Source organism: Nomascus leucogenys, chromosome 15 (assembly GCF_006542625.1).
Source record: "Nomascus leucogenys isolate Asia chromosome 15, Asia_NLE_v1, whole genome shotgun sequence".
In the NCBI taxonomy this organism is placed as follows: Eukaryota; Metazoa; Chordata; class Mammalia; order Primates; family Hylobatidae; genus Nomascus; species Nomascus leucogenys.
In genome coordinates, this window is record NC_044395.1 from 8,716,302 (window position 1) to 8,731,791 (window position 15,490).

The 15,490-nt window shown below is 48.8% G+C and overlaps 1 protein-coding gene and 1 pseudogene across 4 annotated transcripts; both read right to left on the reverse strand.

Annotated features, from left to right (window-relative positions):
- Positions 1–1,405: 1,405 nt before the first annotated feature.
- Positions 1,406–12,991, reverse strand: TIRAP (TIR domain containing adaptor protein). 4 transcript variants are annotated; one of them, XM_003253371.4, is made up of 5 exons: positions 12,883–12,991; positions 5,515–5,638; positions 5,139–5,297; positions 3,044–3,622; positions 1,406–2,420 (listed from the first exon to the last, which is right to left on the reverse strand). In XM_003253371.4, exons 3-5 carry the CDS (start codon positions 5,203–5,205, stop codon positions 2,401–2,403), a joined length of 666 nt encoding a protein of 221 aa, XP_003253419.1. In that variant the 5' UTR covers positions 5,206–5,297; positions 5,515–5,638; positions 12,883–12,991; the 3' UTR covers positions 1,406–2,400. The 4 variants fall into 4 exon arrangements, 3 of the variants coding, with proteins under 3 accessions (XP_003253419.1, XP_012351403.1, XP_030685437.1); XM_012495949.2 differs by having other exon boundaries at positions 1,406–3,622; XM_030829577.1 differs by lacking the exon at positions 5,515–5,638 and having other exon boundaries at positions 1,406–3,622.
- A 1,267-nt stretch (positions 12,992–14,258) lies between these two features.
- Positions 14,259–14,356, reverse strand: LOC115830573 (annotated as a pseudogene).
- Positions 14,357–15,490: the final 1,134 nt, after the last annotated feature.

Genomic DNA, 15,490 nt, shown 5'->3' on the forward strand with positions numbered 1-15,490 from the left:
CATGCACCACCACACACCTGGCTAATTTTTGTATTTTTAGTAAAGATAGGGTTTCACCATGTTGGCCAGGCTGGTCTCAAACTCCTGACCTCAAGTGATGCGCCTGCCTCGGCCTCCCAAAGTGCTAGGATTACAGGCGTGAGCCACCACGCCCAGCCCCAGCAGGATTTTCTAGGCTAAATCCTAGAAAATCTTGCTTGTGAAAATGTACAAAAAAGTTCAGAGGCTCATTGTTTTTAATGGCAAAAACCTAAGAACACCAAATATCCATTTGGAGAAGAATGTGTAACTAAATGGTGGCATATTTACATCGTGGGATGAAAGTGTATTATTAATAACTAGAATGTCATCCATCTGCATGGATAAATCTCACATTTGGTGAACAAGGAAAGGAATCTGCAGAATACAAACACTGTAATGCTGTTTACATAAAATATAAAACCATGTAAAACTACACAGTATGCTGGTGGAGGTGCATACATATGTAGTAAATGTATAGAGAAAAGCTAAAAGCAAGAAGTTCAAAATTCAAAATACTGGTTATTTCTGGTGGGGGAAGGGGAGACTGCAATTCAGGGCACAAAGGGACCACTATAAGGGATGAAAAGGTTTTGCTTCTTAAACTGGGTGGTAGGCACATGAGTGGACATATTATTTGTTAATCCTTTTGTGCATAATAAAATATTTTTTTTTCTTTTTTTTGAGATGGAGTCTCACTCTGTCGCCCAGGCTGGAGTGCAGTGGTGCGATATCGGCTCACTGCAAGCTCCACCTCCCAGGTTCAAGCAATTCTACTGCCTCAGCCTCCCGAGTAGCTGGGACTACAGGCCCACGCCACCACGCCCAGCTAATTTTTGTATTTTTAGTAGAGACGGGGTTTCACCATGTTGGCCAGGATGGTCTCCATCTCTTGACCTTGTGTTCTGCCCACCTCAGCCTCCCAAAGTACTGGGATTACAGGCATGAGCCACTACGCCAGGCCTTTATTTTTTTGAGACAGAGTCTCGCTCAGTTGCCCAGGCTGGAGTGCAGTGGCGTGATTTCGGCTCACTGCAATCTCCACCTCCCAGGTTCAAGCAATTATCCTGCCTCAACCTCCCGAGTAGTTGAGATTACAGTTGCCCACCACCATACCCAGCTGATATTTTTTTTTTTTAGTAGAGACGGGGTTTCACCATATTGGCCAGGCTGGTCTTGAACTCCTGACCTCAGGTGATCCACCCGCCTCGGCCTCCCAAAGTGCTGAGATTACAGGTGTGAGCCATGGTGCCCGGCAAAATAATTTATAATTTAAAAAATAAATTTTCTCTTTCTAGAACTAGATATAGAAAAAATAATAAAACTTTTTTTCAGCAAAAGAGGGGTCATGATAGGGAGAAGTGAGAGGAGGGCACAAAAGTACACGTTGGAGGAAATAATGAAATTCATTTCAGTTCAACAACAAACTTACTGAGAACAGATGAATGAAACCTTGCCTGTCCTATAAGGAATGCAGTCATCTGCCAGAAGAAAAATGCTGATTCTTCTCAGTCCAAAGGTAAAGATGGTGACTGTGAAAGTATCAGCTTTAGCCAGACCACTGATGAAGCTCCCAGATGTCACAGCATCCATGGGCTTGTGATCTCAGGTGAAGGCGTTGAACCCTGAGCCCTGGCTTCCCATCTCTTCACTTGCTCCCTCCACCACCCCACCCCCATATTCAGAATGGCTTCTAGGCTTCTAGGTTTGTGTCTTTAATGGCACTTAGGCAATAAATAAGAAATACAGTGCAGTGCTGACTGCATCTTCCCTACAGCTTTCTGAAGTGAATCGATGTCTCTGGGAAGAAGAACAGAGTAGTGTGAGTGTGAAGGACTGGATTCTTGCTTTCTCCTGACGCCCATTCCAGGGTTTCCCCAGGCAACTGGGAAGACCATCCATGGTGAGGCCTGCAATCTAGGCTTCTTGCTGATTAGTCAGGTGAGTCACCTCTTTAGGAGTGATACCAGTGTATGCCAGTGCCCAGTTGCAGGGGAAGACAGAAGTGGGTACCAGGCTTCCTGTCCAGTTAGGCAGGAGATGAGCCCTGCTGGCCATCATTGATCAGTACCACCTCCTACCACCTCCAATTTCTGGCTTCCTTATGGCCTTCTTGGGGAGTCCCCAGCTTCCTCATGGCTTTCTTAGGGGGAATCCCCAGCTTCACGGCCTTCATAGGGGAGTCCCCAACCTCTCCATGGTCTTCTTAGGGAGCCCACAGTAATGGAAGCCTGATGGGTGCTCTGATCCCAGGGTCATGAGCAAAGTGCTGCAGACTCGCTCCCTATACCTCTTGTCACATCTGTGGGAATCCGAGGCCCTGCATGGGTTTTCTGTTTCCAGCTTTACTCCAACTTCCGGGGTCCCGTGATATAACAAGTGTCAACTGAGTGTCTGCAGATCTGAAAGAGACCAATCACAGCGTTGTCACCCCTTCCAAACCCAGCATCTCTGTTTTCCCCAACAGGTCCTGCCTCTTCTACCTTTTTATCTATTACCACACTTCCAAAACTACTGCAATAGCATGGCCCTCCCCAGATACACTTACATGCACTTCTTTCCTATTATTTTGCATCATTTTGCCTTACTAAATCAATGTCCCTCCCGGCACCTTCCCAGCTCCTGATGGACATCTCCAGCCTAATCTCAGAGAAACCTAATGCTGTTACTGTTACTACTACTAGCTACTAACTTATTGAGGACCTGATTTGTGCTAGGCTCTGCCTGTTATGAATACATGTGCTAGGCCATGTTCTGAGCCCTTAGTGTATATACTGTTCTCATTTCATAGCAATGGAAACCTGGTGGTCAGTGAGGAAACCAAGGCACAGAGGGGGTGAGTAACTTGACCACGTTACTTTTTATGGGTTGATAATAAGTACAGGAGCCAGGATGCAAACCCCAACAGCCTTTTCCGAAGGCTGCACTTTGAACTACTAGGCTACAGGGCTGTCTCCTAAAAGTCAAAGTAGATCAGATGCTATAGCTGAATCCCGTTCCCCTTCTCCCTCCTGTAGTAGCTTACAACGCATGACAGCTTCTTTGACTTGACGAAAGCCACCATCAGGGCCCCTGCCATCGACGTAGTACATGAATCGGAGCTCAGGTGGGTAGGCAGCTCTGCTGAGGCCCGACAGCAGGGGGATGGTGCGGCCCTCGGCCCCTGGGGCCTCGGTCAGGGCCTGCAGCATCTGGTACTTGCACCAGGGGTCCTGAAGGAAGCCCGGCGTGATGAGCAGCACCCGGCAGTGACTACTGCTCAGTGCCTGGCACAGCTCGGACACGATAGCGCCGCCTGGGGTTGCATCCCGGAGTTGCAGGAAGCAGCGCAGGCTGGCAGTGCTGCCTTCCAAGTAGGAGACCAGGTCCTGGGCGGCCACCAGGTCCTCCTCACTGTGGCATACGCAGACATCATAGTCTTTGCTCCAGCGACTACTGCCGCTGTCACTCGCGTGTGTGGGTGGCAGGCTGGGAGATGTGACTGAGCTGAGGCTTGGGGGTAGCGGGCTGTCCTGTGAGGTAGGCTGTGAAGCATCGCTGGAGGCGCTTTCTGGGGAGTCGGGCCTCTTCTTGGGCTTCTTCAGCAGGGTCTGCCTGAACCAGTCTGTGGGGGAGAAACACTGCTCAGGCCTGTGTCTTACCAGGTGCCCTCTCACTGCCCACACAGGGAGGAGCCCCACCTCGCAGGGAGGACAGACTGCAGCCCACCTCCCTGCACTGGGAAACATCTTATTCTCAGACACCTGTTGCTCCACTATTTTTTTTTCTTTTTTTTTTTTTCGAGACGGAGTCTCACTCTCACCCCAGGCTGGCGTATAGTGGCGCAATCTTGGCTCACTGCAACCTCTGCCTCCCAGGTTCAAGCGATTCTCCTGCCTCAGCCTCCTGAGTAGCTGGGATTACAGGCACGCACCACCACGCCCGGCTAATTTTTGTATTTTTAGTAGAGACAGGGTTTCACCATGTTGGTCAGGCTGGTCTTGCACTTCTGACCTTGTGATCTGCCTGCCTCAGCCTCCCAAAGTGCTGGGATTACAGGCGTGAGCCAATGCGCCCAGCACTCTGCTATTTTTGTATATCTTTTGGGACTTGCCTAAAAGGGCCCTCTGAAGGTAAAGGTTTTGGACATGTGTCAGAACTCTGGAATCCTTATGTGAGAGTGTTCCACCAGCCTGGTTAAGAGAAATGGCCTTGCACTACTCCCAGGCCTTTGCTATCTGGTACCCCCAGCCCACCTTAAGCAGAACTTCCCACTAGAGCTGACTAGTCAACCACCTGGGAGTCTGCAGGCAGAGCTACGTTATGCTAACAAGGAGCCATCAGTCCCGAAGCCCACTTCCAGCACTGAGGGGAGGTGGCCTTAGATTAGGAAGGGCTACCTATACAGGAAGGAAGGGGTACGGAGGACTGGCATCTGTTTGGCCCCAAGAAATCCTAGATTGTCGCTAAAAGGGGAAGAGTCTACTGCTCAGAGCTGCTGAGGAGCGGAGAGCTTCGTGATTCAGAACCCACACTCTGGAGTCAGGGACACAGCTTTGACTGTGGACCTGTGGACCTGTCTTAGTTGCTGAAAGTTAACTGAGATAATGCAGTGTCAGGTAGGTCAGGGAGCCGGGCCTCTTCTTGGGCTTCTTCAGCAGGGTCTGCCTGAACCAGTCTGTGGGGGAGAAACACTGCTCAGGCCTGTGTTTGGAGTATGGGACTCCATAAGGAGATGAAAACAGCTTCCCCAGCCTTTGATAAGGACAGATAGTTGTGGTGAGGATTGATTCATTTTCTCTCTCTGCTTGGCTTCTCCTCTAAATGGTTCTGGAACAAAGATTTGGACGACGAGAGACGGTGTTAAGCACTCAGCACAGTGGTTTCCAGGCTAGGAAAGCTAGCTGAGCAGGCCTGGAAAACCTTTGAGCCAAAAGGATAAAGATCTGGCTGAGCTGACACAGGCCTCCCCTCCTCACTCTCCACAAAGCATCCAGGCCCTGAAGTCAGGTCAGGAGTTCCCCACGTCAGCCTTCCTGCATCTCTCTGAGTTTGGACCAGGCAGGCCTCCCACCGCGCCCTATGGAGGCTGAGCACTACACTCAGGAACACAGCAGAGTCGCGAGTCCGGTTCCACTCACCAGCCATCTTGCCTAGAGGCTTCTTAGGCCGAGAGCCAGGAGCTGGGAGGGAGGTCGATGATGCCATAGCGTGGGGGTCAAAACTAGCCCCGTGAGACCAGGCATTGGTGAAGGGGGAGGAGGGAGGAGACCCAGTCTTGACCTCATGGAGCAGCCATCCTACAGAGGGCAGAGAGAGAGAATCACAAAGGCTGCACTTACCCTGCTCTCATTCCCCGTGGATGAGCTCTGGGAAGTTCTGTTTCTCTCCTACTGCCTGACAGAGGCTTCCTCTCTGAATGGGTCCTTCATTCCTCATGAGATTAGGGCCAGACACGACTGTGACTGGAGCTGGATTCTAGATAAAGCCAGAGCTGTGTAGTGTGGGCAGACTTACAGGGTTTGAGCTCAGCATGACCAGCTGAGGGACTGTTCTCTGCTCCACCTGGCCAGGAGGATATTCGGGATCTGGGGAAGGGTAGCTGGCAGGCAGCTCTTTAGAAGGACTTCCTATGTAAGGCCTGAAATGGCAGAAGAAGGACAGTTGCTATTTGGACAAATAATGATGTGTCCAGATAGACAGAAGCTGAACAGTAGAGAGAGAAGCACATGCAGGAAATCTTGGCAGACTTTTCCTCCAAGTCTGCCTCCCCCGAATAACTCCATCCATAGACCCACCGCTCCTGCGGCCGTCAGCTTAGGAAGGTCGTGTCAAAAAGTAGTAAAGACTGCAGACTGCAGGCAGAGTGCCTGATTCTCATCTCTGGTTAACGTGGCCTTTGGCCATGTTGCTAAACTCCAGTTTCTCCATCCGTGAAATGGAAGTACTAGAGCCTCCTTCTCAGCATTATTGTGAAGATTAAATGAAATAATTTATGTAAAGTCTTAATGGTGCCTGGCATGTAATAAATGCTTAGAAAATGTGGGCTGCTATGTATATAAAATAATCTAGATATTGGAGGGATATATTATGTTCATGGTTTATAAAACTTGTAATGTTAATGTTTCCCAAACTGATCATTAATTCAGTGCTGTTCCAAAGTCTAGAAGATTTTTGTTTTTTAGGTTTTTTGGTGGGGAGGTTGTCAGACTGCTTCTAAATGTATATGGAAATACAAAGGCCCAAGAATCCCTTAGAAAGGCAACCTGCCATGTTCCCTTCCCACCATAGTGACAGAGGATGTCCCTGATGGCGGACACTCTTTCAGCCTTAAGTTTCTGTGGAGCAGAGCCTGTGGGGGCTATAGTATTCTAGTGACACTTCTCCTGTGAAAGGCTGGCAGAGCAACTGGCACAGGGCTGCTTTCTCTTTGGTGGATCTGTGAGATCAAAACAAACCTGAGAACTCATGGAAGCAAGTATTATTAGACACACTAAAATAAAAGGTTTCAAAATTTAAAGAATGTGGCCAGGCACAATGGCTCACGCCTGTAATCCTAGCACTTTGGGAGGCCAAGGCGGCGGATCACCTGAGGTCAGGAGTTCAAGCCTAGCCTGGCCAACATGGTAAAACCCCTGTCTCTACTGAAAATACAAAAATTAGCTGGGCATGGTGAAGGGTGCCTATAATCCCAGCTACTTGGGAGGCTGAGGCAGAAGAATCTCTTGAACCTGGAGGCAGTGGTTGCAGTGAGCTGAGATTATACCATTGCACTCCAGCCTGGGCAACAACAGCGAAACTCCGTCTCAAAAAAAAAAAAAAAAATTAAAGAATGTCATTCTATGCTGTACATTAATGCTTTGTTCACTGATGCATAGAAGACAAGGGATGCTGAGGATTTGTGATCATATATCAAAGTTCAAAAAAGAAGTAGAACTTAAACCATAGCAGCAAAGGAGGCAGAGCAAAGAGTTGGAATGGGTACAGGAACCAGAGAAGACATCTGAAAAAGCAACACAGCTAAATGTGAAGCCACCAAAAAGGCACTGGAAGTTGACTATGAGTATGTATATGAGTTTCTTTTCTTTCCTAATGTGCTTGGGATTTCAGACAGCCTAAGTGGTAGGTTGCAGCTAGGGACGTTCAGGATGCCTTTTTGCCCCCAGTAGTAAACATGATGTCACTTGGTTTTTGCATTAAATATTTTTTCAATTCTGTTTTAATTTTAATATCAATTATTTGGCCTTGGTGCACTTGTAAACTAGAGCATCATTTGATTTTTAAATATTCTAAAGGTTAAAAATTAACATATTATGTTAATCTACTTAATATATGTAGATTTAAAAGTTTCAGTTTCTCATTTTATGAAATGACTTGCCCTTTTGGCAACGCATGCTAATTGGGGGAAATTGCTTTTCCATTGCTTGGTTAAGAAGAAATCCAGTTGTCCAGCAGTATATGCCACTAGAAGTGGGGTGGTATAAGCCCTCATGAGAAACATGGAAACGTTTTAAAGAGAAAAATAACAGCACCTTTGACAGGATAATTGAGCAAGATGGCAGGTAAATTCCAGTAACCATACACACTGCCTACTTCTGGAATCCAAGATGCCATGCACCTTCCTTGTTCCTTTTCAGTTCTTTTGTAGCTGGAGCTGTGGAACTGTCACACATTCAAACACGTGTTAATCTTTCCAAGACCTGGTAACTGTCATCATATCTTGAGATGTGGTTGACAAGTAGGTAAGGTAATGAACCCAAATCTCCAACTGGAAGCTCTACTCACTAGCTCTGCCTATTCTCTGATTTGCTGTGTGGTCTAATACACAGTCGCTTTCTTTGTGCTTTGAAAAAATTCATAAAGTAGAATCATACCAAAAATACCCACTTTGTAAGAACGAAGACTTGATAGAAAATTAGTAAAGGGGATGGGCTCAGTGGCTCATGCCTGTAATCCCAGCACTTTGGGAGGCCGAGGTGGGCGGATCATGAGGTCAGGAATTTGAGATCAGCCTGGCCAACATGGTGAAACCCTGTCTCTACTAAAAATACAAAAATCAGCTAAGCGTGGTGGTACGTGCCTGTAATCCCAGCTACTCAGGAGGCTGAGGCAGGAGAATCGCTTGAACCCGGGAGGTGGAGGTTGCAGTGAGCCGAGATCGTGCCACTGCACTCCAGCCTGGGCAACAGAGCAAGACTCAAGTCTCAAAAATTAAAAAAAAAAAAAAAAATCCAAAGTGTATTTAGTATCCAATATCAAATTGGTCTCCAATTTCTATTATATAGGGAATGTACTGGAGCCTGTGAAGGCATGTAATTAGAATATGTATCTCTTAGAGTTCATATTCGATTTCTGTTAAGCAGGAATCACTATCTGGGGTAGACAGAATAGTGGCCCACAAAGAGGCCCACATCCTAATTCCCAGAACTGAGAATACGTCACCTTCCATGGCAAAAGGGGATTTGGCAGCTGTGATTAAGAACCTTGTGATGGGGAGGGATTCCTGGATTGCCCAGGTGAGCCGAATATAACCACAAAGCTCCTTTCAAGAGGGAGGCAGGAAGGTCTGAGGCAGACGAAAGAGCTGTGCCAAGGGAAGCAGGTGCCAGTGGGATGCAGGTGGCCTCTAGAAGCTGGAAAAGGCAAGTCCATGGGTTCTTTCCTGGAGCCTTCAGAAGGAGCACAGCCTTGCTGATCCATCTTAGAACGGCAGGATAATCAATGTGTGTTGTTTGGGGCCACTAAGTTTGTGGCAATTTGTTACAGCAGCAATAGGAAACTACTACACTATGTCTGATTAGATAGGCCAATGAATGGAGAAAGTATGGGATTTCAGTTGAGTGCTAAAAACTGGTCTGTTTAAAGGTTCAAATTGTTTGAAACAGTTTTTACATCTTTAAATAAATAAATTACCATCTACACTTCACCTGACTTTGACTTTACATTTAAAATAATTTTGGTTTCAAAGGCTGTTTTGTTCTCAAACACTTGCTAAAACATTTAGGTAGGATTAATTATGGTTTGCAGGACAATGTCACTTAAAGTCCTGAATATAATTCATTTATAGCTTGATAGACTGTGGGGAAAAGAAAGAGAGATCAGCCTGTTACTGTGTCTATATAGAAGGAAGTAGACATAAGAGACTCCATTTAGTTCTGTATTTGAGATGCTGTTAATCTGTGACCCTACCCCCAACCTTGTCCTTGCAAGAGACATGTGCTGTGGTGACTTAAGGTTAAAAGGATTTTGGGCGGTGCAGAATGTGCTTTGTTTAAAGATAAAGGAGAAAACCGCCTTTAGGAATAAGGTGGGGCTTGCTGAAGCAATACTGCTAAAAGGTTTATGGAGATGTTCGCATATACATTTCAAAGCACAGCACCGGTGATGGTAAAGATAATCATGAATAAATACTAAGGGAACTCAGAGGCCGGTGCCGGTGTGGGTCCTCTGTAAGCACAGCACTGGTCCCCTGGGCCCCGCTTTTCCTTCTCTACACTTTGTCTCTGTGTCTTATTCCTTTTCTCAAGTCTTTCGTCCCACCTAACGAGAAGCACCCACAGGAGTGGAGGGGCAGGCCTCCCCTACAATAGACACAATACAGTGTTCTCAAAGAGGTTTGTAGACTATGGTGCAGACCTAGGGAGACTATGGTGCAGACCTGGGACTGTGGGAAGGACCCATGACTTTTTTTTTCAGACAGACTTACTCCATTGCCCAGGCTGGAGTGCGGTGGCACAATCTCAGCTCACTGCAACCTCTGCCTCCTGGGTTCAAGTGATTCTTGTGCCTCAGCCTCCTGAGTAGCTGGGACTACAGGTGCTCGCCACCACGTCCAGCTAATTTTTGTATTTTTAGTAGACACAGGGTTTTACCATGTTGGCCAGGCTGGTCTGGAACTCATGACCTCAAGTGATTGGCCCGCCTCAACCTCCCAAAGTGCTGGGATTACATACAGGCATAAGCCACCACGCCCGACCCTTTTTTTTTTTTTTTCCAGAGAGGGTCTTGCTCTGTCACCCAGGCTGGAGTGCAGTGTTGTGATTACAGCTCACTGCAGCCTCAACCTCTAGCTAGAGTAGCTGGAATTACAGACGTGAGCCACCACACCTACCTAATTTATTTTTTTCATTTTTTAATTTTTCTTGGTACAGACAGGATCTTGCTTTGTTGGCCAAGCTGGTCTCTAACTCCTGGCCTCAAGTGATCCGCCCACCTCAGCCTCCCAAAGTGCTGGGATTACAGGCGTGAGCCACCATGCCCAGCTTTAATTTTACTTTTATCTGAGTCTTCTTGCTAGGGAAGATTTTTAAAAAACCAAACTCAAATAATACAACTATAAGGGGAAAAATGATAAAAAAACATTAGAATGAAGAACTTCTGTTCATCAAAAGACATAAATAGGAGAATAAAAAGGCAATCTCCCAAGGGATAAAATGTTTAAAAATATATATCCAGGGCTGGGCACAGTGGCTCACACCTGTAATCCCGGCACTTTGGGAGGCCGAGGCAGGCGGATTACTAGGTCAGGAGTTCGAGACCAGCCTGGACAACATGGTGAAACCCCATCTCTACTAAAAATACAAAGATTAGCTGGGTATGGTGGCGGGTGCCTGTAATCCCAGCTACTCAGGAGGCTAAAGCAGGAGAATCGCTTGAACCCGGGAGACGGAGGTTGCAGTGAGCTGAGACTGCGCCATTGCACTGCAGCCTGGGTGACAGAGACTCCGTCTCAAAAATAAAATTATATATATATATACACACACACACACATACATACATCCAATGAATGTCTTATATCACAAATATTTCAAGGACTCAATGGAACTAGTAAGACGACAGAAAAATGAGCAGAAGAATTGAGCAGGCACTTCACAAAAAGAATATTCAAATGAGCAATAGACATAAAAACAGTTCATTAGTCATCAGAGAAATGCAAACTAAAACCTCAATGCATCACTGCTGGGCACTCAGCCAAATGGCTACAGAGAAAAAGACTACAAGTAGTGGTAAGAGTGTGCAGGAATGGGAACTGGAACACTGCCAGTGGGCATGTAAACTGTACAGCTACTTTGGAGAAGTGTTTGGCCATAGACTAAGATGAGCATACACACATCAGCAGTTTCAGTCCTAGGAATATACTCAAACAGCGGTGCTTACAGATTTTTTTTTTTTTTTTTTTTTTTGAGACGGAGTCTCCCTCTGTCGCCCAGGCTGGAGTGCAGTGGCATAATCTCAGCCCACTGCAACCTCTGCCTCCTGGGTTCAAGCGATTATACTGCCTCAGCCTCCCAAATAGCTGGGATTACCGGCACCCGCCATCACGCCTGGCTAATTTTTGCATTTTTAGTAGAGACGGGGTTTCACCATATTGGCCAGGCTGGTCTCGAACTCCTGACCTCATAATCCGCCTGCCTCGGCCTCCCAAAGTGCTGGGATTACAGGTGTGAGCCATTGTTCCCCGCCTGCTTACAGATGTTTACCAAAAGACATTCACAAGAATGTCTGTAGCAGCAAGATACAAAATAACCCCACAGTGGAAATGACTGTCCATCAACCTGTGTCCAGTAGAATGGATAAATAAATTGTCTAGCCATACAATGGAATATTATACACCAACAAGAACAAACTGCTAACGAAACATGGGTATCACAAAACATACTGAATGTCAGATGTCACACACATAAGAGTACATGAAGGGCTGGGCGCGGTGGTTCACACCTGTAATCCCAGCACTCTGGAAGGCTAAGGCAGGCGGATCTCCTGAGTTCAGGAGTTCGAGACCACCCTGGCCAATATGGTGAAACCCCGTCGCTACTGAAAATGCAACAATTAGCCAGGCGTGGTGGCAGGCGCCTGTAATCCCAGCTACTCGGGAGGCTGAGGCAGGGGCATCGCTTGAACCCACGAGGCGGAGGTTGCAGTGAACCGAGACTGCGCCACTGCACTCCAGCCTGGAGGACAAAAGCGAAACTCCATCTAAAAAAAAAAAAAAAAAAAAGAAGTACATGATGTATGACTCCATGGATGGAAAATCCAAAACAGGCAAACCTATTTGATGGCGTTAGAAGCCAGGGATGTAGTCATGTTTTATTTATCGCTCTGAATCAGGAAATGTGCATGTTATGGAAAATGGTTGAGCTGTACACTTACTATTTGTGTGCCTACACAGCAACTCTTTTAAATCTAAAATATAACTAGATGTGGTTCCCTCTGAGTCATTCCTGACCCTGGTGTCCCCTAGGTTTGGTGTTTCAACGGGAGTTCTCCACACTTCCCCCTCTGTTGCACTTCTAGGGTGTGCTGTGATTCTAACGTACCTGTCTGTCCCCTGGGGACCAGAGGACTGGATCTGTCTGGTCCACCGCGGTCACCCTAGTCGTTGGCACAGTGGCGGCACAGTGGCTGCCCAGCCCGTGTGTAGCTGCACATGACTGTGGTGTAATGCCTCGATAGGTCCCTAACCCTAATATTATGCAGTTGCTGAATCACTGCCACAATGACAACCCGAAGAGCAGAGGAAGAGGCTGTGACCGGAGCAGAGAAGAATGTGAGGAGAAACGATATCCACAACGCACTGACCGCCAGGCTCTTCCAGCGAGGCAAGCGAAAGGGGAGCCGCCCCGCGCGAGCGTCTTTGCGACAGAAAAGGTGACAGCCTCCTCGGAGGGCCCTTTCATGCCGCTTGCGTGTTGCGGGTGCCAGAAAGGTGAAGAAGGGAAGCGGATGTGCCGCCAGCGGGGCAAGGCCGGACTGGAGGCGGCGCGGACCTCTGCGGCTCTCGGTGGGGCCGGGACTCCGGGGCCCAGGCCGGCCGCGCTCCGCCCCGCCCACCCCACGGAGCCCCGCCGCGCCTCCCGGTCCCCCGCGACCCCGCCCCGGGCTCACCTGCGCGCGGGCCCAGTCGCAATGCGGGCTGCGCGGACTGCGCGGGCTCCGCGGGGAAGAGCAGCGCGCAGGCCCCGCTCTCCGGAAGCGCCTCCCGCCGCACCGCCCCTCCCACGCCGCCCGGCCCAGTCCAGACCCGGGAGACTCTCGGGCACGATCCGGCTGCGGGAGACGCAGCAGCCCGAGCCCCGGCCAGCCTGGCTTCTGCATGACTCCGGGCGCCCGTCCTCTCCGCTAGCTGCGTCAGGGCGGTCCGCAGCAACTCGGAGACGAGCCTGTGACCAGGGTCCCCCGGCGCCCACCGTGACAACCTGAAACCTGGGTTTTGTTCTAGGCGGGGGAGAAGGGGAAAAAAACACCCTATTCTACCCATTTAATCCTCCTAACACCCTGCAAGGGGGGGGTGTTCATACCTTTTTCCTTTTATACAAATGAGAAACATGAAGCTTGGAGAGATAGAACGACTTTTCCAAAGGTCACACACAGCGAGGGGTGTACGGGGCTGCAGTGTAGGAGGGGCAGACTCGGGCGGCAGCTGGGAAGCCAGGCCGCAGCGGCCGCCAGTTCCTGTCCCAGACACTGGTTGATGCCAATGAGGATGGAAACCCCGTCTTACGCCAAAGTGCTTTCTTTGCTCCTCTAAGCGGTGATCCCACATGGGCGTGATGAACAGCCCTGCAGTATGCTGCAGAGCCGCTGCAAATGGCGTGATGTAGGCAAGATGCTGGGAAGTCCTGGGTGAAGAGATGCCTTTGCCTCCCACTTCTTAGAGCTCTTCAGATGTTGGTGAGCGCTGTGAAGCACCTTGGGGAGAAGGGAACGGAGCATTCCCCACACTTGTTTCACTCTAAGAAATGTGCATGTCTTCCTGAGCGTCTCGCTCCAGGGCATGCCAGTTTGGGAAACACTATCCTAAAACTATGTGCACGAAATGCTGGAGGGTGGAGGTGGTTTAATTAGGCCATGTAAGATTCATGATCTCCCCCTCCAATCTGATTTCCTCCTTTTCTCACCAGCCCGCCAAAGCGGATGAGCTGCCCATCGTGGGAAGGCTCTGGAGTCAACTGCCTGGGTTCACAACCAGCGCTCATCACTTACTAGTTGTGTGGCCTTGGTGAAGTCACGCAACTTTTCTAGGCTTGCTTCCGTCATCAAATTATGATATCTGGTTGCTGGTGTTCTCGCAAGGATGAGATGAGTCTACATAAAGTAGATCAGGCACTTGGCCCTGCACCCAAATGCCCAGTTTGCTTTGACTCTGCCAAGCACACCTCCACCCAGGGCTCTCCTTTTCCCCGACTCCGCTCTGCAAAACGCCCTTCTTCTAGCAAGGCCTATTTTTTGGGTTTCTTTGTTTTCCTTTTTCTTTTTTTTCACAACACACGGGTAATAACCCTTAACAAGGTTTGAGGGAGGCACATCTCACACATGTGCGTGAACACCCAATCGTCATGCTTATGAGCTACAAAGGGATCAAGGCCCACGTTTGCAGCTTATTCAGGAAAGCTTTGCTTAACCCAGCCCTTCCCACCTCCATCCCTCAAAGGCCACAGTGCTTTTCATTGTAAAGAGCCTGTGCTCTGGCTGCTTAGCTCCCACTTTAGAGTAAACATTCCCCGAGGCCAGGGATGGTTCTTCAGGCTCCAGCCAGAGCAGAAGGACACTCGAGGAACACTCAGATAAACAGGCCTTGACTGCGCCAAGTATGGGCCAAGTGTTGGGACAGCTGAGTGTCGGGCAAGGATGAAGAAGGCTTGGTCCCAGCTCTGCACAGCTCAGTGGGGAAGACAGATGCACGGAGACAATGGTAAGGGCTTGCCCACAGCTTGAAGTACAGCCCGGTGGGAGGACAGGAGAGTTGCTCAGTGCTTTTTTTTTTTTTTTTTTTTAGACGGAGTTTCACTCTTGTAGACCAGGCTGGAGTGCAATGGCACAATCTCAGCTCACCGCAACCTCTGCCTCCAGGGTTCAAGCAATTCTCCTGCCTCTGCCTCCTGAGTAGCTGGAATTACAGGCACACGCCACCATGGCCGGCTAATTTTGTATTTTTACTAGAGACGGGAGTTCTCTGTGTTGGTCAAGCTGGTCTTGAACTCCCCACCTGAGGTGATCTGCCCACCTCCGCCTCCCAAAGTGCTGGGATTACAGGCCTCAGTGCTTCTTAATAAACATAGTGCTCACTGTGTGGAAGGGAGCAGCTTCTGGGTGAGAAACACTTGAAGGCCTTTTCCCTTTTGCCCTGAGATTGGAATGTCCGTGCTGAAGGGAGGGGGAGCAACTGGCTGGCACCTAGGGAAACCTCACAGGGTCAACCCGGATGTTGGCTTGTCCCTCCTGCATATCCCTGGCAAGTTCCTTCCTGTCTTTCAGCACCGCCTTCTTCCTCTTCTGGCTTCCGCCTTAGGCCTGGCCCCCTTACCCCAACCCCAGGGGCTTCTGCTGTTACCTTACTGGAAGCACATCTCCTCCCCTGCCATTAGTAAGGCCCACCTCCATCATTTCTTCCCTCCCTTTCATCCTTCTCCACAAAGGCCACTTTTTCTGTTGTTGTTGTTTTTTTTTTTTTTTTTTTTTTTTTGAGACGGAGTCTCGCTCTGTTGCCCAGGCT